At 35.8% G+C, this 27,183-nt stretch overlaps 1 protein-coding gene across 1 annotated transcript; it reads left to right on the forward strand.

Moving 5' to 3' along the window:
* Nucleotides 1–1,281: 1,281 nt before the first annotated feature.
* LOC117987653 (uncharacterized) lies at nt 1,282–26,565 on the forward strand. The gene is made up of 7 exons (XM_034974688.2): nt 1,282–1,571; nt 4,088–4,309; nt 17,432–17,570; nt 20,921–21,008; nt 21,352–21,459; nt 21,930–22,067; nt 22,972–26,565. The coding sequence occupies exons 2-7, from the start codon at nt 4,218–4,220 to the stop codon at nt 23,241–23,243; spliced, it is 837 nt and encodes a 278-aa protein (XP_034830579.1). The 5' UTR covers nt 1,282–1,571; nt 4,088–4,217; the 3' UTR covers nt 23,244–26,565.
* The last annotated feature ends 618 nt before the right edge of the window (nt 26,566–27,183 follow it).

Here is a 27,183-nt window from a genome sequence, read left to right on the forward strand (position 1 = left end):
ACCACAAACACGTAGTTTGTTTGACAAACACGTCAAACACGACCGCAAACTATTAAAAAAATTTCAAACACGTAATATTTGACCAACATGTTTGACCGTTTACGAGGCACTTTATATCACGTCATGTCAAACGTCAGTAGGCTTTAAAGCTATTGTAGAATCCAGAGCTGGGAAAACAGGTAGGTAGGTAATTAAAAAACTTATACCCGCGTTCTCATTTTGTTTTTACCAGTTTTTACTTTGGGCGGCAGTTTTAAACGTGGAAAATGTGTCAATTTCAGGTACCTATTTAGATCTCAGGTATTTCTAAAGTAGTTCTATGTCGATTCTGTAAGAAACTCTACAAAATTATATTATGCGTTGTATTGGTTGTGTTTAACAAGTTATTTATTTTGTGTTTTCTTTCGACCATGACATTTTAATTATCAATAATTGTACCTATCGTCTAGACAACAAAGTGATCCTATAAGTGTTCCTTTTTTACTTTTGAGTTCCTACGGAAACCTAAAAATTGTTATGTCTTATGCAATGGTACGGAATCCTTTGTGTGCGAGTCCGACTAGCATCTGACCGAGTTATACTATTACATACATACGGCGCAAATGACGCTAGGGGGTCTCACACCATACATCTTATTTATTGTACTAAGTACCTATACTATACTAGACAAAGAATTTTGTATTCTCTATTACTATTAATTACTGTGCAGTATGCATCGTGTAATGAACTAATGACACGAGTGGGTATCGACTTTTCCCCCGCCCAACCGGCGATTGACCGCCCAATATTGCTTTAGTGATGTCGAACTTTAGTCAGTTGGCGACATCAACTATATCTATCGATAGTTGTGGTAGTTAATACATATTTCCTTCATTGCTATTAAATAAAACGAAAAAATCAATGTCATGAATATTATGTAAGTATATCGATATATTATTAAATATATTGAAAGGATCATTAATAATAAGTACCTAATTATCGATATCTTGTACTGATCAATTTCATGTTGTATTTTAAACTTCTTTTTTAAGTAAGTAGGAAGCAAAATTGTTTTATCTATAAAAAAACTTTTGAGACAAGCGGTTTGCTACTTAAACATTTTACTAAAGGTGTTGCATTTTCACGATAGGCTACATTCAATATACCTACCATCCGTTCCATAGCTTAGGTATCTTTTTATTTCGTGGACACATATATTTTTCTGCAGCTACGCTCAAGTCACTACATAGTATGTTACAAACGATACAATACATTACGTGAATCCATTAGTAGGTGCCCGAAGCAAATATTAGGTACTGAAAACATGCTTTTCAGTTCCCCATTTCCCAACCCTACGTTCATTTTCTAGTTTTCCCTGCTCGCTCAGTTTGTGTTGAACCTTCGTGCTGTGCGGTCATGTGCTCCGCCTCCAAGTCTCACATCGCGAGTAAATTATCTTTAACCTTTCAGTACAATCACGCAATATAACTTCGAAGAGCTTGATATCATAAAACAAAAACATTGTCAAGGGAAAATGTGACGTGTGAACTATGTGTGTTTTAATGCAATAAGGCGTGGAATCGAATGAAATTGTAAGTCTGTTGTGGATATTACTTTGTGTAGGAATTATTGTAATTATTGTAACACTAATGACAATTGGATGGGTACATTATACCTATCCAGTGTTTAAATGTAATTGTTGGAATTATAGTCATGCCTGAAAGCTTTCGATTTTTGTAATGGAATTTATATTTAGGTTAAACAGAATATTAAGGCTTCGTAACTTTTTCTGAACGTACCTACTAAATTAAATAGATACTTACCTAGATAACAACAGAATAGATAGGTACCTATTTGGTTGCCGACAATCCGACATCCTGGCACAATAGTGACAGCAAGTGGTCCAGGGAACATATTTTGATGTGGTCTTATAAAACGGGAGGTCGTGGCTTCGACTCTAGGCAATTTGGGATTTATAATTTCAAAATTGTCTCTAGCTTCTGGTGGGAGGTTGTAGCCGATGGATAGTATCATCCTATTCACTACTGGCAAAGCCATTATATAAACCGGCCAAGTGCGTGGCGGGACACGCGCAGTGTAGGATTCCGTAGACACAATTAACCTCGAAAAACACATATAACTCCTTAACCTGTGAACCCTACTTAGCCATGATAGTTTTCCTTTAAAATTGATTATATATACTACTGCTGTGAATTTTTTCACGTTCCTATATACTACCATTTGGCTGATAGAGCGGGGGGGGGGGGGGGGCGGGGGGGGGGGGGGGGGGAAAGCACACTTGACTCTAATAAAAATTAGCACTCCAGAAATCGAAATGAAATCTAAATCGAATGATGTTCCCACTCCCACTGTATTTTTAAAAGACCTATTCAACGATAAGTACTCTATGGCGTAGACGAGAACACTTTACATGTAGGGGATCTACCCTAAAAAAAAATATCACAATTTTATTTCACCACTTTGTCGGCGTGATTAATATTTATACCCATGCCAAATTACAGATTTCTACGGACGGACAGACGGACGGTCATGGCGAAACTATAAGGGTTCCTTGTTTACTACGGAACCCTAATAAGAGATAAGATAAAAGCTTAGCGATACCTAAGTAACTATAGCGTTCCGATACGATGCAGCGTAGAAACCGTTGAAGGTTTAATCGAAACTGCCATACCCCTTCCGGGTTAGTCGGTTTACATCATCTATAATCATCAATTACCTCTATGAGATCATAACTGTACATATAACTGTATATAACGTGTTGTTGTGATGGACTAATAGTACGCGACAGGACGAGATGGCAATCGGGGAGGGAACGCCCGGTGCGGGCGACTGTGCGCGGCGTCCTCCCCCGCCTCATACCCCAATTGCTATCTCAACCTGACGCGTACTATACTTAGTTGAAAAAATAAAATAAAAAATTAAGTACCTAGGTAAGCAATCAACGTGACGAAGCATTCAGAGTCACACAGATCAGTCCATCACTAAAAAAAACCGGCCAAGTGCGAGTCAGGCTCGCGCAATGAGGGTTCCGACATTTTGCACAATAATTCAAAAAGTATGATGCATAAAAATAAATAAAAATCTGTTTTAGAATGTACAGGTAAAAACCTTTCATATGATACCCCACTTGATATAGTCACTCACTTCGAAAGTTGAAAATACTAATTTTTAGTTCATGACCGCAATTTAACTTTTTTTGTGTGATCTAACCCTAAATTCACGGTTTTCAGATTTTTCCCCAAATGTCAGCTATAAGATCTACCTACCTGCCAAATTTCATGGTTCTAGGTCAACAGGAAGTACCCTGTAGGTTTCTTGACAGACAGACGGACAGACAGACAGACAGACAGACAGACAGACAACTAAGTGATCTTATAAGGGTTCCGTTTTTCCTTTTGAGGTACGGAACCCTAAAAAATATTTAATATTTATAATGTTATGCTTTTAATAATATTCTCTATCAGACAATCGAACCTGTGATTCTTGCATAGCACTGGCAGTTGTATCAAGAAATAAGTATGAAAACCATAATTGACTCTTTATTTATTAAATCTTTCATTTAAGTATTTACCGGTCGAAAACTAAAAGCAGGCGGGTCAGCTGAGGCTAAGTGATTACCGCCGCCTAAACATTTACAGTACCAGAGGAACCGCCAATGCGCTGCCGGCTCTTCGAATTCATTTCTTAGTGGATTTCAATGCAGTTTTCACCAATTATACTATAGCAATTTACGAGTTTTAAAGTACCTAAGTAGATAAATAATTGAGTCTATAAAAACTCCATTCGAAGATGCGATGAGTTAGCTAGTTTTATTTGGTCTATGTGATAATGTGTTAATGAACTGTGAAGACCCGAGCGAATGCTTAGTTCGGTCGTTAAGATTCAAACACCCACTCTAGGGTTAATGGATTGGTAGAATACATTGTAGCTAGGTATTTATTTTAATCTAAGTACTGTATCGTTCGCATTTTGGTCTAAGTCCTTCCTTATTTTATAAAAGCTGAAAGTTTCTCTGCGTATTGTCCCCAGCACTGCGGGGAGGAACGTTTGTTCGGATGTTTGTTTGAATTTTATTTTTTTGTTGCAGGTAAGGGGCAGGGTCACAGCGACCAGATGAGCAGATTCAGTTGGCATAGAAGCAAAGTACGGCCACAAAAATTGCTCCACACGGCAGCCCGGCGCGCGCGTACATCGCCTACCACAAGCTCGGCGCAGGCATGGAGGCGCAGACTGCCACGCCGCAGCCTGAGTGCGAGTGCGGCGTGCACCCCTCCGTGTTCTACCTCCTGGCCACTCTGCTACTTACCAGGTAACATCTTCATCATAGCCAATTAATTCCCTAGTGTTGCAACTCACTTCACACGATTAACTTGCTCGTCTAAAAACCAGTGACAATATTTTATTCTTTATTAATTCTGCGACCTAGTTCCGGAGACCAAGACCGATCCTATAGACAGTCTCACTTACCAGATGATCATGAATTGAATCCATCCAACATCTCTGTATAGTGCAACTGCACTAAACCAGGGCGTGCGAGAGGCGCGGGGCGTCAGCCGACACCAGTGTACATTCGTGTCGTGCGTGCAGCGTTCGTGGTGCATTGGGCGCACAAATTGTACATGCCTAAGAATTTGTAATTAAGCCAATAAACCTGTGCCTAAAATTCCAGTCTTTTCTATGAATACTACATACAGTCCAATATGAACACATGAACCATTTTGGTCCTTCGAGCCGGACATCAAAACTAAGAAGGGAGTCATCACTCGCGGGCCTTCAACAACAGTCCCATACCAAGTTCACAAATAAACAGACTCTATCTATTGTATGCCTCTTCTACTTGGAATTCCAACTAACTAACCAGCCACTTACACCTGAATTACGCCGCGGAGTCTTATGTTTACGAGGCAATAAATCCGAGTGAACCCTCACAAGTAAAACTTGTTTCGCAGCGTTTATTTCAAAAGGGACCGAAACGAATTTTACTACGCAAATATTTGTCGCAAGTCCCCGTTCCTAATTACAACAAAGAGGGTTTATCTATGTTTATCACTGTCCAATCTAATAAATATCTTTTAGAACTATGAGAGCTCGTAAAAATTGTGCAAAATATGTTCCACCTCAGTATTCTAACAATTTGCTATACTATTTTGCTATAACTTATGAGTCTTCGATAAAAACACTTTATATTTTATCGAAACTACGAATAGGCGTTATTTTCACAACGATAGAACTTCCATTTTTCTAGGATTACCTAAGTAGGTACTTCACGTTAAATTATCTAAAATAATACACATTCTACTTAACTTCTCCTACTAATTAATAGGAGGACAAAAAGACCCAAATTCTTAGACCCTACAAACCTAGGTCTGAAAGCTTCCAATACTAGTAGGTACTTACCTACACTTAATATTTTCCAAGTCATCTCGCTATTGGAAGTTTAAATAGGTAGAGCAAATTCAACGCGATAAAATCGTTACATTTGTTTTTGGTAGGTCGTTGAATTTAGGCTACGAACAAAATAGTTCGTTGATTTAGGTAATGCGCAAAACAGCAATGCGGCAGCCGTATAGATAATCTAGGAGTAGGTACAATCCTTTCAAATTTCCTTGCTGCAGTCTATTTATTCGATGCTACGAGTATTTACTACTTAGTTACTTTAGGGCTGGTTGTGAAAGCAGAAGTAGTTTTTTGGTTGTGAAATGGTTTAATTGATCGGTTTACACGAAATTATAAGTACAAAATATGTAGAATTAAAAATTGTATGGTGTGTGTACCTGTGTGTTCGCACCGAGCGATGTTCGACACTAAAAAGAGGCGAGGATAGTTTTATTAGCAGCACATTTCGCTGAAGTCAGCGTAACAACTTGAAGCGTATTTTTTAAATTTATTGATTTTATAACAGTACCTACTTAGAGTAGCTTAATCGTTACTTAAGATTGAGTTAAACGAGACAGAGCTGGATCTCTCATATAAATCTGTCTCGTTTTAACTCAATCTTAAGTAACGATTAGCGACTCTGAGTACGGCGGTTATCAATTAATATTAACATCTGACCGACCGAGGTGTGAGTTGGGTTCGCACACGAAGGGTTCTAGATAACTTTGACGACCTCCCTGGCATAGTGGTGAGCGCTGTGGTCTTTCAGTGGGAGATCCCGGGATCGATTCCCGGTGGGAGAAATTTGGAATTTCAGATAAAATTTCTATATTTCCTCTAGTCAGGTCTGGTTGGAGGCTTCAGCTGTGGCTAGTTACCACTCTACTGGCAAAGCCGGCCACGCCGGTTTAGCGATCCGGTACGATACCGTGTAGAGACCAAAGGTTTAATGAAAACTGCCATACCTCTTCCAGGTTAGTCCCCATGCTTCCACCAGGTGAGATTGCAGTCAAATGTCGATGTGTACTTAACTTGTATCTGAATTTTTTTTTATACAAGCAGTGCTTTTATGCCTCTATTACCTGCCCGCCCTTGGTTATTTTTGACTCTGACTTGGATTCGCGGAATGGGCACAACACCCATGGAAAACTGTCAACATCGTACGACAACTGTTTGCGTAACCTTCATCGAGGGGCGCGGATAAGTAGGTATAGTACGCGTCAGGTTGAGATGGCAATCGGGGTATGAGGCGAGAGAACGCCCCGCACACTCGCACGTCACCCGCGCTCGCCTGTACCGGGTTAGCGCGGGGGCTGTGCGGGTGTGCGGGGCGTTTCCTCTCCGATTGCCAAGACCTGTCGCGTACTATACGACCACGCTATTTGCTTAGTCACAGCACTTTACGTTTACGTCTACAGATTGGGAAATGTTTGTTTGCGTTGACTAGTAGTTTACCATACGAAAGGGTTATTTTAAATATTTTTAACCGAATTCAAAAGAAGGCGGTTCTCAATAATTCCACAATAATTCAGCTTGCATATTTTCAGAACCAGTCATTTATATTGTCAGAAATATGGTAGGGACACGCAACAATATTTGGCTACAATTATTTTCGTAGGGATATCTAATTTTTTTGAAAATAAAATATAGCCTATGTGTTACTCAGGCATAATGGAGCTTTCTAATCATGAAAGAATTTTCGCAAAGAGATAGGTATACCCCCTACAAACAAACTTACAAACTTAACTCTTTGTCATACTTATTAGTATAGATTTACATAGGTCTTAATAATAAATACAAAATCTCCACAAAAGGATCACAAATCAAACATGACGTGCAAAAATATTTTCATCCCAATAGCTCAGAAAGGCTTTCTTTGCCGCTCGAAATCTACCTGGAAAAGTTCATTGTGTTCAGCAATGTAAATGGAATTTAACTGACCCCTTGATATTATACCAAACCAGGCCTTGTTATAAAAGCAGAAGATCTATTAGATCCATGTATTTAAATAGGCCTCGAGCAACAAAGGAATAGGTACTGAAATCTGAATAGTGGAATGGAAACAAAGTCTTTTGATACAAAAGAAAAACAGTGCGTGGGTCTAAAGTTTTGCCCACAATTATCTAAGTACATGTTGGTGCGCTGATTTGTTTTTATTATCACAAAAGAAGCAAGGCATTCATTAAACTGGGCCTAATCAAGTATCTACATACTTAGTATAAAACAAAGCCGCTTCCCGCTGTCTATCCATGCACTTACCTACTTGTATCTTTTAAACTCCCATCGGCGGTGTTCCCACTAGATCATAACATGGGGTTATTCAAGGGGCGGACCAACAAATTCCTAAAAGGCCGGCAACGCATCGGCGGCTCCTCTGGTGCTGCAAATGTTCATGGGCGGCGGTAATCACTTAACATCAGGTGACCCGCCTGCTCGTTTGCTCGCTATATCTATTAAAAAAAAAAAATTACTATTTTAAATTTTAAAAGTTAGATATCATATGAAATGAATGAAATGAAGTGGGATATCATATGAAAGGACTTTACTTTACTGTGCATTCTAAAACAGATTTTCATTTATTTTAATGCATAATAGTTTTTGATTTATCGTGCAAAATGTCAAAAAATACGACTGTAATACGGAACCCTCGGTGCACGAGCCTGACTTGCACTTGGCCGGTTTTTTACAACACAATTTAAACCCCATCGGTGTAACGAAATTCATTTTCGGTGTTAATTAAGGGAAAAGCGGCGGGAAATATACGTGGCAGCTTGTTTTATGGGTGTCATTAATTACGTTCATTAAAATGTAAAAATAAACTTGGTCAAGGAGGGGTTGAAACGCTAACGAGAATTATATTATGAAATTAATTTGTCACACCACTGAATGCTCGTGCAGTTATGCTATGGTCTAAGATCCCGCATTAGAAATATCTACCCCTCATCTTTTATTTAATCGTGATAAAGCATATTATAATTATGCTTAGATAATGTATAGATCGATACATCGCAAATAGGTTGCCTAGCAATATCACGTGCCAATTCTGTTAAACAGTAAAAAAACAGTAAAAAACACATGTAATCAATCAACTTCTCTGATTTAGTTATTAAGGAAAATCGAGCATCGAATTTTATATCAAATGAAAGATTATTTTATTCCCAATTCAACCGCATTAGGTTGCTTTATTAGAAAAGCAAAAAAAAAAGCCATCTTAAATCTGAGCAACTATGGAATCAAAAACTTTTTGATTAGACAACCTAGTACGGTTGGATTGGAAATAAAATAATCTTTGAGGGTAGATGAGGGTAGATATTCCTAATGCCGGATCTCTACCCTTTCTCTACAAAATATTTTAGGCAAAATGGAGGTAGGTATTTAAAACTAAATCCGACGTATTTCACAGACAAAGTAGGTAAACAAAACCATAACAATGCTCTTTCATTTTTAAGCTAAGTAACTACTACACCCAAATTCGGAACAAAAAATTTTCGTTACCTATAGTTACTCTTGTCAAAACGTGTTTGTTCGTATATTCCTATTATGTACCTACTCAACTCAACAAGAAAAATGTACAAATATATATATAGGTATTTTTTTATCCATATTTACATTTATCCATTTAGGTACTTACCTGAGTGAGTACCTACTCTTGTTTTTGATTAAGTTGCACTATTATAAATTTACCAGTAACTACTAGCAGTAGGTACCTACTTACTAGCAACTGTGGCGCTCGTTTTTTTAAATTGTTCTTTCTAATAATGAATTCTAGCCCCATAAGCTACGACTATACAAAAAATCACATCATTTGATTACTACAGTCAAAGACCTTATTCAGTCGGTTCCCTCGCTAATTGGATAATAATATAGTCGCAAACATCTACCAGTTTGCTACACCTACCTAGGTACGTCCTACGTATAGGATAGATCACTTTCATACTTGAGCATACCTACCTATAGATTGAAAGACCAACCCTCGTTAGATTATCCAGCGAGTCAAGCTCTCTTCATCATACCAAATGAGATCACGTTTGACCTCAATCATTTGATTTGCATTCTGAACCGCAGCCGGCAATCTGATTTAAAATCCATTTCAAAGAACTATGTTTTATTTTTAGGGTTCCGTACCCGAAAAATGCCAACGGGACCCTATTATATTACTAATTCCGTCCGACTATAATATTATGTCAGCGGGCTGTAATCTCATGAACCGTCAGGTAGAGTTGAAAATTTGAAATTTTCACATAGGTATGTGTAGGTATTTCTATTGCCACTAACTACAAATAATAACCAAGGTGGACAAATTTTAAAATGGCCGATATGCAATAAAATATATGTTGCAGGGTAAGCTGACAGCTGAAGGGATATGTTGTACGATGGTACGGAACCATGCGATGTGAGAGTCCGACTCGCGATCGGTGTTTCAGAGCCTCGACGCTAAAAAGGTCGGATTAAATCCGAAATGTCACATTGAGGTCGTACTACATGTGTTTCAGCGGGTCTTTACTAGGAATAATTTACGATTGACATTTAAAAAGCAATTTAGCCGTTTATTCTACAAAAAAGGAAAAGTAGTCTAGGTGTGTTCAGTCTAAGTATATTTCGCTATCAAGCGGTCTTCACGAAATTTCCAATTGAGGAAGTAAAATGCTTTGTATTTAGAGATGGGCCGAGTACTCATTTATTACTCGGTACTCGGCATACTCGGCAATACTCGTATTCGGCCGAATAATTCGGTTCAAAAGCCTAGTATCCTAGTAGGTTTTTTTTTCTCTTTATTTCGACCAAAATAATAAATGTACATTTATCCGCTTTACATCCAAAAACTCTCCAGAGTTTGTGTGGATGTTGCACATTCCTCTTATGATACTAAACTAAGCTAGAAATCGATGCAATCAAAGTGTGAGTAAAATGTAGGTCGGTAGGTATATATTATATTACTATATTTAAGTGACATAAAAATAGTAATATAATATATTAAACTATACAAAGCTCACAGCCTTCCTATTTGATTACGAAACTCTAATGGAACAAGTGTATTTAATAATTTTTACGATTCTCATCTCCGCTAATAAAAAAATAAATAATACTCATTAATCATGAACTCACTAAGGTACAAATTACAATAGATGGAACAGAAATTATAATCATATGTGCGGTATATACCGCACCGCAAACCCACCGCACCACGCCGCAGCACTCCGAAATTTAAATTCTGTGACAAATTCAACTCTCTACCTATTACGGTTCACGAGATACAGCCAACTGACGGACAGACGGATGAACTAAAAAAAACATTCTGCTTTCTGAATAAGTGAGCTCTTGTGAGAAACTGAAGTTCCGTCGAGACGATAAGACGCCCGACACCAATCGATGGCCGCTTCACAGTGAATTGTGTTGATAGAGCGTGCGATAGAATTAATTCAATGCTCTTATCGTTATTGCTACTTGAATACATCTGCTGATGTTTTATTGACATCAATTCTCTTGCTCTAACTGATGTCCTACCTAGAAAAACATTTTGTGGAATTTTGACTGTCAGGTAGTGTCAGGCTGTGAAAAGTTAGCAAACAGACAGACACGCTCTCGCATTTAAAATATTGAGTAGTTGGATTATAAACGTTTTATTTACATTAATTTCCTTTCAGTAATTTAAAAAAGAAAAACGAAATGTTTAGTTTATAAAAGGTACCTATCTAATACATTTTTATGCACTGACTACCTATCCGATGAAGTTTACAACAAAAGGAGTATCCATAGTACGCAACAAGTCGATACAGCAATCGGGGTAGGTATAAGGCGGGGGGACGCCCGCAGACCCGCACGTCACCTGCGCTCTCCCGCACCGGTTTAGCACGGGGGCTGTGCGGATATACTTGACGTCCTCACCCCGATTGCCATCTCGAGTCTCGACCTATCGCGTACTTTATCCCCTTTTCCACTTTATATTCTTGAAAACTTGCAAGTTTCATCATGTCTTGATATTCACAAGACGCCCGAGGGAGAAAAATGTGTCGTAGCGGCACCCACTTCCGCAAATTAGGTTTTTGCTCAGAAATAAAAAGTCCTTAATACTTTCTGAAAATTGAAAGTAGGTACTTATGGTACCTACCTTTGGTTTCTACACAGCATCGTACCTACCGGAACGCTAAAACGCTTAGCGGCATGGCTTTGCCAGTAGGTAGGGTGGTAAGTGTAACTAGCCACGGCTGAAGCCTTCTACCAGTATTCCTATGAATAATAAGAACTGGTTTATATGACACTTTTTACGACGCTTGAGAAGCAATGGACACAACGCAAGTCAAATGTGGGTACGAAAGAATCGAAACGAACAATTTGCAATCAATTGTTATTTGCCTACTGAATATTTTGATCATGCTGTTTATAAATGTTCCAATCAACCTAGTAACCCAGTTTCCGGATTCAGTTGTATGTCATTTTAGGAAGTTACATTTTCTAAATAAGCTTCTGATCTGATTATTTTGGGTAAAGTTTGACTGCGGCCATTTATCAATTAGCTGTATGTACTAACTCTGCCGGGAAGCTTACTTTAATATTTTACTTATTAGTATAGTAATCACTACCATTTTATAAATGCGAAAGTGTTTTTTTGTTGGTTTATTGGGTTGTCCTTCAATCACGGAGCAACGGAGCAACGGATTGACTCGATTTGCATGGGTATAGTTAAAGAGTTGGAGAGTGACATAGGCTACTTTTTATCCCGGAAAATGGGTATGGGATTAATAAAAACTGCCATACCCCTTCCAGGTTAGCCCGCTTCCATCTTAGATTATCATCACTTACCACCAACTGAGATTGCAATCAAGGGTTAACTTGTATCTGAATAAAAAAAAGTATTTTGTTGAAATTATTTGAGCAGACAGACAGACACACACTTTCACTTCGCACTTATGATATTATAAGAATGGATATGATTTCAGAACGTATACTCCGTCCGAATGATCAGATATGGGCATGGTGCCCAAAATGCTAGCGTTATTGCCTCTATGAATTATCGGGCTTAGCCGTTGGGCTTACATAAACCTTTTCGTATCAAGTTTTACATGAAAATGTTCTGGCTTATTCTATGAAATTGTATTTTATCTTTCAAAACTCACTTGGATGTAAGAGGTTTCACGAATTTGTAGACTTACGTAACAAGTATGCATTTATACAGTGGCGGATTTGCCCTTAGGCACAATAGGCCCGAGCCTAGAGCGGCCACATATTAGGGGCGGCCGCTCTGCAATGCATCGTATTAATACTTATAACTAACTTGAACTTATATAAATAATCAATAAGTTCAAGAAAAATCAGGAATAGAAAGTGCGTAAGCAACCAATAAAAGGACAATAGATCATTGTTTTTACGTGAACGAAACAATAGGTCAAGGATCGAAAAAGGCAAAAGCGTAAACACTTACAACCCATATTCACAAATGTTACTATGAGGTCTCATGTTGCGTTCGAACGCACATGGTACAGAAAACCTATTCATAAACAACAGGAGGGACGGACGACACCACCAAAACGAGACCATAAAACTTTACGCGATACATTTTGGCAAAACAATACAGATAGGGTATAGGGTGTATGTCCGAGTGTTTGTGTGATTTAAATAATTTCTGTTTGAAAAATCGCGATTAATAAAGCAAATCCTTGAGAAAACATATAAAGAGCGATCACTACAAAACTTATACCTACGTGATATAAAAAAAACGATTATTACGGTGCCGATGAATTTTAAAGATGCTAATGGATGCTATAGATTTTTTAGGGTTCCGTAGCCAAATAGCAAAAAACGGAACCCTTATAAATGTATAATATCATGTCTGTCTGTATGTCCGTCCGTATGTCACAGCCACTTTTTTCGAAACCATAAGAGCTATACTTTTGAAACTTGGTAAGTAGATGTATTCTGTGAACCGCATTAAGATTTTCACACAAAAATAGAAAAAAAAAAACAATAAATTTTGGGGGTTCCCTACTTAGAACTGAAACTCAAAAAATATTTTTTTTCATCAAACCTATACGTGTGGAGTATCTATGGATAGATCTTCAAAAATGATATTGAGGTTTCTGATGTAATTTTTTTCTAAACTGAATAGTTTGCGCGAGAGACACTTCCAAAGTGGTAAAATGTGTGTCTCCCCCTGTAACTTCTAAAATAAGAGAATGATAAAACTAAAAAAAATATATGATGTACATTACCATGCAAACTTCCACCGAAAATTGGTTTGAACGAGATCTAGTCAGTAATTTCTGATTTATCGTACAAAATGTCGATAAAATGCGATTGCAGTACGGAACCCTCAGTGCGCGATTCTGATTCGCACTTGGCCGATTTTTTAAAGATATTGTTATGAATCTACTTTTGTCATTAATAAATGCAGATCTTTTGACAGTTACCAGTAGAGGACATCCAGTGCCTCCTATTTTATTAGTTACTAGTGACTTTAAAATTTTATTCATTGGGGAGTTGAAAAAACATTAAAAACATTAAGAAAAAATATTAATTATTCAGTACATATTATTATGTGATTTGAAAAATATACGACTATTTAGTTGAATTCCGAATTTCCGAATGGTTCATCTATTGGTCCGAGTACCCTAATGACAATCTTAGTTTTGGGTTTTAAACGATGTTCTGCCATCTGGACACCATCTGGTAGTCACTCGAGTCTTCACTCTCGCGTATCCAAACTAAGTTGACCAATCCCTTAGCAGAGTCCTTTAAGTGCAGACGAGTTTTGTAACACACTATCTGATCTGCCCGGGCTTCACTCGGGTGGGATTTAGAATATCAGCGTGGGGGGTGAAAATATAGTGCTAGTGCAATTCAAAGAACACACGAACAAAGTGAAAGCATAGTGCTAGTGCAATTTAAAGAACACAAGAACAAAGTGTCTACCAATAAAGACTCAATAGACCGATTCTTAGGTATAGTAAGTACGTTTATAAGTTTAGGTTAATATAATATTACTTATTAGCCTCTCTCATAGGCTAGATTGTAATGATAGTAAAGTATTGTTGTCAGCACTTTACGATAGTAAAAAAAAGCATGGGGGTGGAATTTTCAAAAAACCTGAAACACGTATTTTTTCATTTACCTACATACTTACCAATTCTCATGGAAATAACTCGAAAAACAACGGACATTCATACAAACTTACACCCCCTATTTTACCCCCTTGGAAGTAAAATTTTCAAAAATCATGAAATACTTACATAATATTTTTATTTTTAACCGAAAGCCACATACATACTATTTGATATTACTTCGTATGGACAGGGCTTTTGAACAATCAAAATGGCACTGACTCAGTGGTGCTTTAGCACCAATGCAACCTCAGTGACGTCTGGATTTCAAACGAGTCGTTCATTAGTACCTATCTAAGAGGTGGCGCTGATTTATCTGGTTCCAAAACCGTGAAAAATTTTGTTTGCTTGACCATATCTTGTCATTTATATCGATGCTTATATAACAATTTTTATCGATGTAACTTTAAAAATAAATCACTTTCATACAAACTTCCATATCCTATTTAACCCCCTTAGGGGTTGAACTTTTAAAAATCCTTTCTTAGTGGGTGCCTACGTTAGAAAAGGAACTTACTGTCAATATTTCATGTTTCTAAACCCAGCAGTTTAGGCTGTGCGTTGATAGATCAGTTTGTCAGTCAGAACAAGTCTTTTTATATATATTTAAACTAGCTTATGCTCGCGACTTCATCCGCGTGGACTACACAAATTTCGAACCCGGAACGGATCGGGCTGAGATTTGGCATGCAGATATCTATTATGACGTAGGCATCCGCTAAGACAGGATTTTTGAAAATTTAACCTCTAAGAGGATGAAATAGGGGTATGAAATTCGTGTGGTCCACGCGGATGAAGTCGCGAGCATAAGTTAGTCTTTAATATGATGAGAGCTGGGAAAGGGGCGGCTCTGGCCTTGGGCCTAGAGCGGCTAAGACTGCAAATCCGCCTCTGCATTTATAGCATTCAAATCTCCAACATTAGAGCTGCAAACTCTTCAAAAGATAAATGTATGAGCATGTAGAACCCATAAATTGCGTTGACTTGACAATTTGATTTCCATTTTCCTTGAACAAGTTGTTTGCGAGCTGCAATGCATTCATGCATAGCTTATGCAAAATGTTTTGGGTTATATCATCACCACTACTATAGGTACCTACTCGTATATTATGTGTTTACTTTAGTCTGTCTGCTTTGTTTGTATGTTGAAAACTCTGATGTCAATATTGCTAGATAGATTTTACTAGTTTCAAACCTGTAAATTTTTCCTATATGTATATTGTATATATGAAGTTTCTCTAGCGCGTCCTTCCTCAGCGCTTTTCATACAAACGTGGTTTGGTTGTCATTTGAATACTGACCGATTAAGCAAAAAATTTTGTATGTGTGGTTTACCAGATTTCCGTAAAAATGTGTCTACCTATTTAATTTCAAAGTTACACATTTACATACAAAACTTTGAGCTCATGTAATTTTAAAACTATACACTTTTACAGAAAGGCGGAAAACCACAGATAAAAACTTTAATTTCTAGAACATGTTTACAAAATCTTATTCAGTTTATTTGATATTTAAATAAGAACCAAACTATGATTGTTTAGAGCGCGCTACGAACAAACTCCTCTTACGTGAAAAGCTGAAGTTCAACTAATTTTGATCTTACGGCCTAACCTAAAACCGCTTAGTTCTGGCTCTTCAGCATCACCTACGCCTAAAATCAGCCACTGAACCCTTGAAATATGGCTTCGTGTGACATGATAATTTTGTAGACAGCCTACGAATGTGCTACGACACGCTACGATAATATCATAATAATATGATGACACTACATACGTTAATAATAAATGGGGGCCATGGAGTCTAGAGTGCTAAAAAATTTTTACGAGACATTTCACCGCGATTAATAGCCTCATCTGGTGACAGAAGGGCTGGCTCATTTTTTGCGCAACGGATCAGCCTGGCTGTCCAGCGCGGAAATGCAGCCAGTATTCTTGGCACCATTCCACGCGGTCATGATTTATATAGTAATTAGATAAGGGTAGCTTTAAGTTTTATTGTAATAAAAAAAAATAAAAAAAAATTATTGTTTGGAGTTGTGATCATTTTTTGAAAAGTGAACACATTTTTTTATTCGATTACCATTCACCTGTGTATTTATGTGTTAAATCCGCCGGAATAATCCTCATTCATTCATTTTGAAGGTTTGTTTGTAAGGATTTTATGATTACGCGTCAACCGTACCTATCTGCTCCACAAACCTGGCAGGATTAAACTTAATAAAATTATTATATTTGCGTTCAAAACATGCTTTCTTTTAAAATAGTCAAATATAAATATGTAAATGTATCAGAATTCGTCCAAGGAATAAAGTGATGGATATGTTCAATTCACACCTAATAGAAAAACGGTACCTACTCACTTTGCTTTTAAAATGATGATCTAAAATAATTGTAACTGTATGAAAGAGTAGCGGACCTTGGTCTGCATCATCATTCATCAATTCATCACTAATTAGGAAGTTAATAACCGATGACCCCTGGCAAAAAACAAATTCGTATATCTAGATACGAGTACCTACCTACCTATATATGTATATATAAAATTCAAAGTCCTGACTGACTGACTTATACCTATATCAACGCACAGCCTAAACCGCTGGTCCTAGAGACATGAAATTTGGAGAGAGTGTTCTTTGTAAAGAGTAGGTAGGTATCCACTAAGAAAGGATTTTTCGAAAATCCATTCCTAAGTTGGTTAAATGGGGTTTGAAATGTATGTAGTCCACGCGGACGAAGTCGCGAGCATAAGCTAGTCTTTTCGAAACGTTTAAGTGCGTACAGCAGAATGGCTTTTGCTCTCTTATCTAATTTAATTGAATAGTTTAGTGCTGTCAAATTCAATTTAAGTAAGACCTGTCGTTTTAGTATGTTTAGTCTAATATAAGCGAATTTAAATTTAGATAAATGCCAAAAGAATCGATGCCTGTCTACTTTGGAAACTTAATTTTAATTTTTTTTCAGCTGTTCAACAGCAATGCTCTGCGCTGCCATCATGACAGAGCATTGGGAGCATGTGTCGTGGGAACGCGCCGCCCTCGCCGCTCTCGCCAACGCCTCCAACACGGCACTTCACTGGCTGCTTGATGAGAAAGTCGTGAAGGTAGGCACTAGATGTTAGTTCCAGCTGTTCAACAGCGATGCTCTGCGCTGCCATCATGACAGAGCATTGGGAGCATGTGTCGTGGGAACGAGTCGCCCTTACCACTCTCGCCAACGTCTCTAGCACGGTACTTCACTGGCTGCTTCCCGCGGGATTTTTACAACTTAAATCCACGCGGACGAAGTCGCGGGCATCATCTAAGTAGTATTAAATAAGTAGGTACAGTAGTTAAAATTCTTTTGTGGACATCCTGAAACTAAAATTCGGCAGCACTAAAATACAAGTCATCCTTGTCAAATAAAACGGTCAACTTTATTTTACTTTTCTTTTACTCGTAATTTAGTTAATGATAGACTGTATTATAATACTGACAGGTTCTAACCCTATTTTCCATTATTATTAGGCACTTTTTGTTTCCATCGTAAACCATAATATTATGGAAAATATTAGAAATGATAAGGCATAATATAACATTTTTGCTATTAGAATTTCATTATGGAGACAAAGCGATATTATTTTACGAATAATTAACCTTGACATATATTTTTCTTTACACGCAAAATAAAACTCGATACACACTAAATTTTACTGAAGACATTTATACACTTCTTTTTTTTCTTTTATATCATCAAGTGGTACCTACCTACTTAGCTACCTAAGTGGTAAAGTTTATAAGTTTGAGGTATAAGACAATCTCCGAAACTACTTATCCGATTTCAAAAGTACTTTCACTGATAGATAGCTACATTATCCCCGAGTGCTATATGGGCTATAAATTTTATATATATCGTGCACGAAGCCACGGGTATAAGCTAGCTACTTAATAAATAACTAATAATCAATTAGATACGAATTCAATTAACTACCTACTCCTCTAAGTTAAATATAAATCATAAAACAAAGATACGTTTGTTTTTTTAGACAAGAAAGTTTATAAAAATCTATTTGGAATTGCTCGTTGCTTTTTAAGCTTAAAATAGGTATTATTTCAAATGACCACTTTCTTTGTTGGGAAAATGAAAATAATTAGGAAATAGAACAAAGAAAAAATATTAGTATCTACTGTGGTATAATCACAGAATAGATATTATAATAGATTTCCAAGTTCAAGCTCAAGGTTAGATATACCCTGATTAAAGAAAGCATTTTGTTTTATATTGCTTCTGGCAGATTGCTCCCTTGGCCTTCACTTTAACAACGTACCTACCTACTTACTTTCTTTCTTTACGATATTTATCGTGCCATTGTGTTGTCTGAAACTTGAATTTTATGTGTTCATTTACTTATATTTAGTGGTTTATGTTACAGCGAAAGTAGTAAAGTAAAATGATTTTTTCGTTCCATGTTTTTTGCATAATATTTACATTATTGAATCTTAGCGAAATAAACTTAGCGCTATTATGTAGCCTTGAATATTCCTCGCTAAGCACGCGATATGACTTTAGGAATAATAAATTAGAAATCACGGAAAGTTCTTTATAAATTGAGTGATACAAACAGCAACCGGAAAGCAAGTTCATGGTCACTTAGTTAACGTTACTAAAGCGAAAATCCTAATTTTTTGTGTAAACATTTTTCACAAGATTTTATCTAGAATTGACATAGGTACAACATATTCCCAAAAATAGGTAGGTATGTTTACTTTAGCAAAAAACAGACCTATTACTACTGAGCCGGGCAGCATGGATGGGTTGATGATGTTGACGCTGAGTCTATCAGTTACCATAATTGGGCTTCCGCACCACCACCTTGCCTTTCAAATACAGAACTTTATAACATCTTTACTAACACCTACTAAATAAATCCTTAGTCTATTTTGTTAGTCTAATCGAGTCCTAAAAAAGGCGAATTCTTAACAAAACAAAAGAATAAAATGGCTCTATAATTTACATGACAAAAGCGCCGTCGAAAGAGCTTGGTAGCAACTGTATTACCGCAACGAAATATAAAATAGTCGCAAAGGCTGACATTTCGGCATATCCCCAAGAGATTCGGATCACGTGCGACAAAAAAACGATTTTTGCTACAATGTGTTCATTCTAGGAAAAAGCTAACACAATATTGTAGTTGCGGGTTGGAACGTTATTTAGCTACTTACTCTCTTTACTTACTGCTCTTTTTATTTTCCATATAAAGTGGCGTAATGAACGCCAAATTTTACTTTTCTTTCTTTCCTAGTCTGTGCTGTATGATTTATGTAATAGAGTCGAAATCGAACAGTCGAATTGCGTATTGTACCTACGATCATCATAATTTGACGCGCGAGTAATTATGTTGGCGCCATTGCAAATCACACAGTAATCAACCCTAAGGTCTAAGGAATAAAGAAACAAAGCTATGGTGCCAACTCATTAGATAACTGGATGCTAACTTCGCTTGATGGTATCCAAGTTAGAAAATCCTCAATCATTTAGATTTCATTTTTCAGACTTTCAGCAAAAGCTAGTTTTTAGTCAACTTTTTAAAAAAACTACCTAGGTAATCCCGTTGTTCTGTTACCAAGTTTGTCACTCGCAAAATACATACTAATCCAAGCATCTAAGCTTATAATCTTAAATCTATCAGAGGAAGTAGTACGTACCAAAGTACGTTCCTACTTTGATCCTATTTCCTATCGCTGGAATAAAAACGTTAAAACGAAAAAAGGCGTCTGGGGTGACGTGTGATACGACTTATCATTTATCAAAGTTAGGTAGGTAGGTACGTATTTTCTAAAGAAAGTCGTTCCAAAACTTGGTAACGCCCGAGTTTTTGTATCATTACATACCTACGTGCAGTGGCGTGCACAGGATTTCAAGCCAGGGTATGCATTTAGGTATGAACTTATTTTCCGGCAGGTTTTAATGAAAAATAAGCATTGATTTTTTACAACGCGGGTAAGCAGTGCGTTTATGCCTCTATGAGCTGCACGCCACTGCCTACGTGTTACTTTGTATCAGTAGGTACGGTTAAAGAAATAATCGGAGGAGAATCCTTATATGAAGCGGGATTACGCCGCAACCTATTTGTCATACTTACTACTTATTACGATGTATCTATCGACATAAATTGAAGATTTAAATGATTTCTCTTGTTATTTATATCTACATCTTTTAGATACACTTAAATATTTTCAATCGCATAGTTTTCCAAAAATAGAACTTTGCGAAAACCCCAAAAAATGTGATTATTCTCAATCATCAACGACTTAGGCTAAAATCCGTGGTCGTAGGTCCAAATCACCAGGTTTTGGTGTTATATTAAGTAGCATCCCTTTACTCCCTATCAATACCTCGTAAATTTTCCATAAATCAAGTAACAGCTGCTCTCCCATAAATTCTGACTAACAGACACTAAATTTCGCTTTTCAGATCGAAGATACGAACTCCAAGAAGGGTGGTGGTACCTTTTTGGTCCCAATGAACGGTGGTATTTGGACCATGTGCGTGTCTCTTGAAGGTATTTTTTTAAATTGACTTTTCGCTTTTTTTATTATTAATTACCTACCTACCTTTAATTGGATGTGACTAAATTAATGAATAATGTATCATAAGTATTAATAAACGCATCTCAGTAGTAAACTACTTTTTCAAAAGAAAAGTTCTGAATAACGGACCAAACGGCATATTATTCGTCCTAAACGACCACAGGCTTTATTTCTCATCACGTAAATGTCTTCGTTTTATAAAGGCCGTAGTCCCTACAAGATTAGCATATTAACTTCAGATTGTTGCTAATAAAATGTGTGGAATTGAGTACCTTATTTTCTTCTTCTAGTTTTAATCGTTAAAAAATGTTTTAGGCGAAGAATTATCATTATTGTCAAGAGCCGGATTTCCAAAGGAGCCGCTGTGCACAAATTATTTGGCTGACGACGAAGACGAGGAACAAAGGGGTGATTGGCAACATCGTGAGTAGTAATTTTTTAACTTGTACCTACTCAGGTACTAGAATTAGGTTCCTACTTCATTTATGCTAAAATTAAAGTCGCTAGCGTACATAGATATAATGATACCCTAATAACTAAATTATAAATTGACGGGACCTACCTGTTGTTAAGTAAAATGTTCTCGAAAGGAATGACTCTTATTTTAGTTAAGTTTAGTTTTTACGTTTATAAATTAATTTATGACTTAAATTTTTTTTTATTTGCGAGTCTCAATCAAATTATCTAGTGAGACATAATTTATAAGTCACATTTAGGTACTTACTTCACGTGAGCGCGAAGGGCTTCGAGAAAAAAATACATTTTGGAATTTTAGTGTAACGTCATTTTTCCTCGAATGGTTTTTGTCAAAATAGTTACTTAAGTTCAACTAGAAAAAATATAAATTTAAAGGATATTATTCCTGGCAAAAAAGTATTATTTTTTATTTGTAGGCATGCAGAATTTGTCCATTTCGTGCGCGCTGGTATGTCTCATCGTGTTGGGAAGCGCAGCGTTAGTCGGCGCGTTTGGTCTCTGCAAACACCAAATCAGCGCTGTTCTAGTCACTGGCGTTATGTATCTTTTAGCTGGTAAGATTTTTTTATTTTATTTTCGTTAATGTTCGTTATTAATTTTTTAATATTAATAGCGAAGAAACGTCCAGAACTGATTTAAATTCTTTACAACTACCTCCGAACAATTGTAGGAGCACCTACACCACACCGTGCGTTGAATGCTATTTTCCATTCATAGATATGAAATCCATGCTAGAAAATACGTGTCTGGAACTAAGTGCAGTGATTTTAAAATCTATACTCTCCTCCTACAATAATTGTAAAAAACTTTTTTAAGGATTATGTTCACAAAAACCAATAAATTAGTAACAGTCCATAGAACCGTCTAAAATCGTATTAAATTAGCGATTTAAGTTCGATTTCGCTAAATCGCATTAACGTGTTTACGTCTAAAATTCTTTGTACGAAATATTTTACGATTCAGTTCATAATTTGCGCCAATTTGAAACCTCAACAGCTATGTGGCTGTGGCTAGGTGGGCTAACACCCACTGATGAACTGAAATCTTAGCGCTTATAGGTTTGAACTGTCCGTTTGTCTTCTATTGTCATACGGACTGGTTACTCTCTACACAATTATTGTAACTTTAGTTGACCTATTTCTCTTATCTGCCTATATCGATTACTATGAATAAAATTGTTATCGATGCGATAATAAGCTCTCAAAATTGTATAGGTAAAATTTTCATCAATAAATATCAACCTATCTGTGTGTAGATGAGTCTGTTTAATTAACTTGAAAATTAATAATACTTAAAATAAGTATCAATTAAATTTTTCGAGATTTCTAGAGACCTGAAATCTTTTAAGAGCTTATAAGCTGCTCCATTGCCCACTTAATTAAATAACCAGATATGTAAGAAATAATATTATGTTGGTACTACAACAGTAAAAATAAAATAAATAAATTTTTGTTTCAGGTCTATTCGCAATGTTCACACTAATGATAATCCACTTTAAACGAGTCCAAAGAGTTTCAACCCGAGGAAGCCCGCACGTGGACGATACAGCCGACGGGGTCATAGGCCCGCGCTACCCCGCTCTACCCTTACTATCAGCGAGAGAGTTCACTACCTCATGGTCCTTGGATCTAGGGTGGGGCGGTGTGGCTTTGGCAACCACTACGTCACTCTTGTGGATATTGCTGTCAAAAATAATGAGATACAATCCTATATCATCTATGCTGTTGTGAATCTTTTATTTTTGCATTTCGATTAAAATGTCCATAGTTCATAAATCTTGGTATACTGATCTACCCTTACTATGGGAGTCAGTTTATTTCATTTTTGAATGAGGATGGGAGAATAAATGTTACATTCCAGAGATCACTACGTCATGGCTTACTATCAAAATAATGAATTATGTATAATACTATATCGTCTATACTTGTTTAATCGGCGTTTACACGGGGCGATTCCGAGTTATAATATATAACTATTTACTATAGATATACCTACTGTTTGAAATTCACTTGATAGATTCGTATTCACTTAATATACATTCATAATAATTGAAGCGGGGCAGAGGGTTCGATACCGGGCACACACTTTCAACTTTTCGGAGTTATGTGCGTTGAAAGCAATTAGGATTAGCGTGAGCAAATCTGCAAGACAGAGAGGTCTCCATATTATGTTTTCAAAGGTTTGTGAAGTCTACCAATCCACACTGGGCCAGCAAGGCGGGCCTAAACCCTTCTCTTTCTGAGAAGGGACCCGTGCTCAGTAGTAGGTCGGCGACGGGTTGATCATGATTATGATGATATAATTAAAAAACAGTAGATAGGTACTTATTTTGCTGAAAATAAAACATAAATTGAACTATATCAATTATTATTCATCAATCATTGATGGACGCTAATGCTCATGACTTGAATTTTAGTTTGACTAAAATTCAAGTAGGTACCTACTTATTCCATTTATCAAATATGTATATTACCTATTTTGACGGATATTTCTTGTCTGTCATTCTAAATTTTTCAAACCAACACCTGTAGGGCGATTGTCTAAAACCTGCATCAATCATTATTACAATCTCAATTGTTCTGATTGGCTGAATTTGTGCGATTCTTGTTGCAACAATGCATTGTGGCCAATAGTGAGCGAGCATTAACCAATCCGAGATGATTGCGATCGTGACATTGTAGCTGTCAAACAACCGCGGTAGAGCCACTGGTAAACGTCAAGTCAATTATCTACATACAGTTATGTGAATAGTACCTAAGTCATACCTATCCGGCGATTTTTACCGCGCCACCAAATTAATTAAGAAACATTAAAATGTTTCAACCTTATCTAAATTAATCAAAATAAGCCGCTGTAAATGGATACGCTAAAAAGCTAAAATTAAACTTAAAAAAACAATCCGAAACAACTATCGATATCTGGCAACATTTAATTTTGACGCCATAAAATATAGAATTTGAGAAATCCAATTATTATTTAATTTTTTTAAATAATAGGTATTAAAAATTAAAACCATTCACTCATTTTTAAACCACTTCACAATTTTTTTAAATTATTAAAATGCTTATAAATAATATTTTTTAATAGCTTATAGCCTTAATGCCAGGCTGGTTACCGTCCATTGCAAAATTTTACCCATGCACCATTACGCAAAAATGCCTGTCTTTTATCAAAAACGGATAAATGTACTATGTTTGAGCGTCTAATCTTACAATTTTGAATACTCGAGCTTTTAAAACACGTTAAATATTTTTTGATATATTGTGATGGCGGCTTGGATTATTGCGAAATATTTTTGCCTATACTTCCGTCACTTTGCGCCATTTATGAGCTTATAAAATTATATTTTAAGAAGCAATCGACCATTTTGTCTGTTTTGCATTATTACCTATATACTTACTTAGGTATCTACCTTCTACCATATTATCTACCTACTTAACTATAAAATAAAAATGTTTTAGAAATAAAGACCTAAGTAAATTATTCCCATTCTTACTTCCAAATTGCAATTATATAATTATTATACTCTGTTACGAGTAGTAAAATAGGCACTAGTTTACAAAAAAAATCAGCATACGATAGTTTTTTTCCTTGTCAAAGGTGTTTTACAAGCAAAAATCTTATTAGGAATATTGTCTTGATATGCTTGTAGATACACAATAGGTACTTACTAAAAAAACTAAATTTAACTAAACTAAAAGTCAAGTCGTACGTTTCCGTAAAGAAAAATTGTTTAAATAAAAGCACTACTTTTTAGTTTAGTTTTCCTAGCTTCTTACAATAAAATAGGTTAGATAAATATTTTAAGTGTTAATACATAAAATAAACAAATAAAAAAGTTGTGCGTTGTTTGAAAGTTGGTGCTGTGAGTTAAAAATTAGATTACGTCTTATATTCATAGTTTATGTTTATATATTTGACCTAGTAGTGTTAGCTAAAAGTTACAAAAGAAATATCAAATAGGTAGATAGTCCTTCCTACTTATCCATAGAATAAAATATTAATATAATACAAATAGAAATAGATATTACATAAACGCTTACAATGCATTTACTAACCGTTGACCACTAGTTACTGTTTAAAAAATGGACATAATTTAAAACTAACTATACTAAATTTCGAAAAGGAAAGCAATAGTTTTAGTCCTATTGTAGTTTAGTGTATGGTCAAAGTTTTTAGCACAATAAAATATATATGTCACATCAGTTTCAGCTAGATTTTTACTTAAAACAGTAGGTAACACCTACCTACCCTATTCCTAATTTAGTTAGGTTTAAGTTAAGTACTTATTTAATTTATTTAAGTACCTACCTACCTAATAAATATAAATATTTACTTAGTCACTTTTTGATATCAAATAATTTAAGTACTTAATTTCAATAGGTATAATATCCTTGCCTACTTATCATTTAACTTGGGAGATTTTTTTAAAAACTATTTATTTTACTTTTTTCTAATTTTTTGGAAACTAAAATAAAAAACTAAAAATAACATAAATTTAGGTTTTTTGTATTGTTTTTATTAAATTGTAAATTTAAGTTTAATCAATAGTACTAATAGTGAATAATTACCTGTGAAACAAAATAGAAGGAACCTCATTATTTTTACAAAGGTTACAAAAAATAAAATAATAATTAATTCAATGATACCAAAGCTCAAAATCCTAGTAATCTTGTTCTACTCAAGTGATGAAAGTGTATTACCTTGTTTGCCTTAAATTATGAACTAATACCGCCTTAGATTTTGTTTAAATGCACTGTAAGATTATTATTAATATCTTACGGACATGCCTACTGATTACTATATTATTGTGATTTATATAGACAATAAAAAATCCATGGAGGTATTCTGATAATATTCTTACATACAGTTTTCAAAAAAATTCAGCTTTGTCATTAACTTTGATAAATTACAATCAGCTTTTATGCACCTTTGGAAAAGGCATTGTTTAATGTTTATAATATTGTACGTGTATATTTTCTTACGATTAGTGTTGTTAATTGTGTTAAATAATTTTTGTAATGCATAAAGCAATATTAATTATTTTGTTTACATGGTCTTTTATTTACAACTTTCTTGAATCCACAAATTCCACAATTTAAAAAAATCTATGCGATTTTGATCTTCAAGCTTTTATACTAAACTAGGTTATGCTCGCGACTTCGTCTGTGTGGACTAGGTACACAATTTCAAAAATCCTTTTTTAGCGGATGCCTGTCATAATACCTATTTGCATGCCAAATTTCAGCACGATCCGTCCAATAGTTTGAGCTGTGCGTTGATAGATCAGTCAGTCAGTCAGCCACCTTTTCCTTTTATATATTTAGATGATATTCAAAAATATTTTGACGAACGTACCTACGTACGCGTCCAAACTGAAAACGTTTCCATATTTTGACGTCATAGCTCGAAATACATTTTGATTTATACACATACCTTCCTATATTTTCAATGTATTTTGTAAGAAGAACAAAGTTAGATTCTTCGAAACTCGATGACTCTAGAAAATATATTTAGGTACCTAGTTAAGTACCTAGTCAGAATATGTATATTTATTCAAAATAATATACCTATATTTTTAGCTAGAATATCACCATATGGCGGACACGATTTGACCTAGATGCGTTACGCAACGCACAGTTTCAGAACGAATTGGAGCTGATATTTTGA

Source organism: Maniola hyperantus, chromosome 13, assembly GCF_902806685.2.
Source record: "Maniola hyperantus chromosome 13, iAphHyp1.2, whole genome shotgun sequence".
NCBI lineage: Eukaryota > Metazoa > Arthropoda > Insecta > Lepidoptera > Nymphalidae > Maniola > Maniola hyperantus.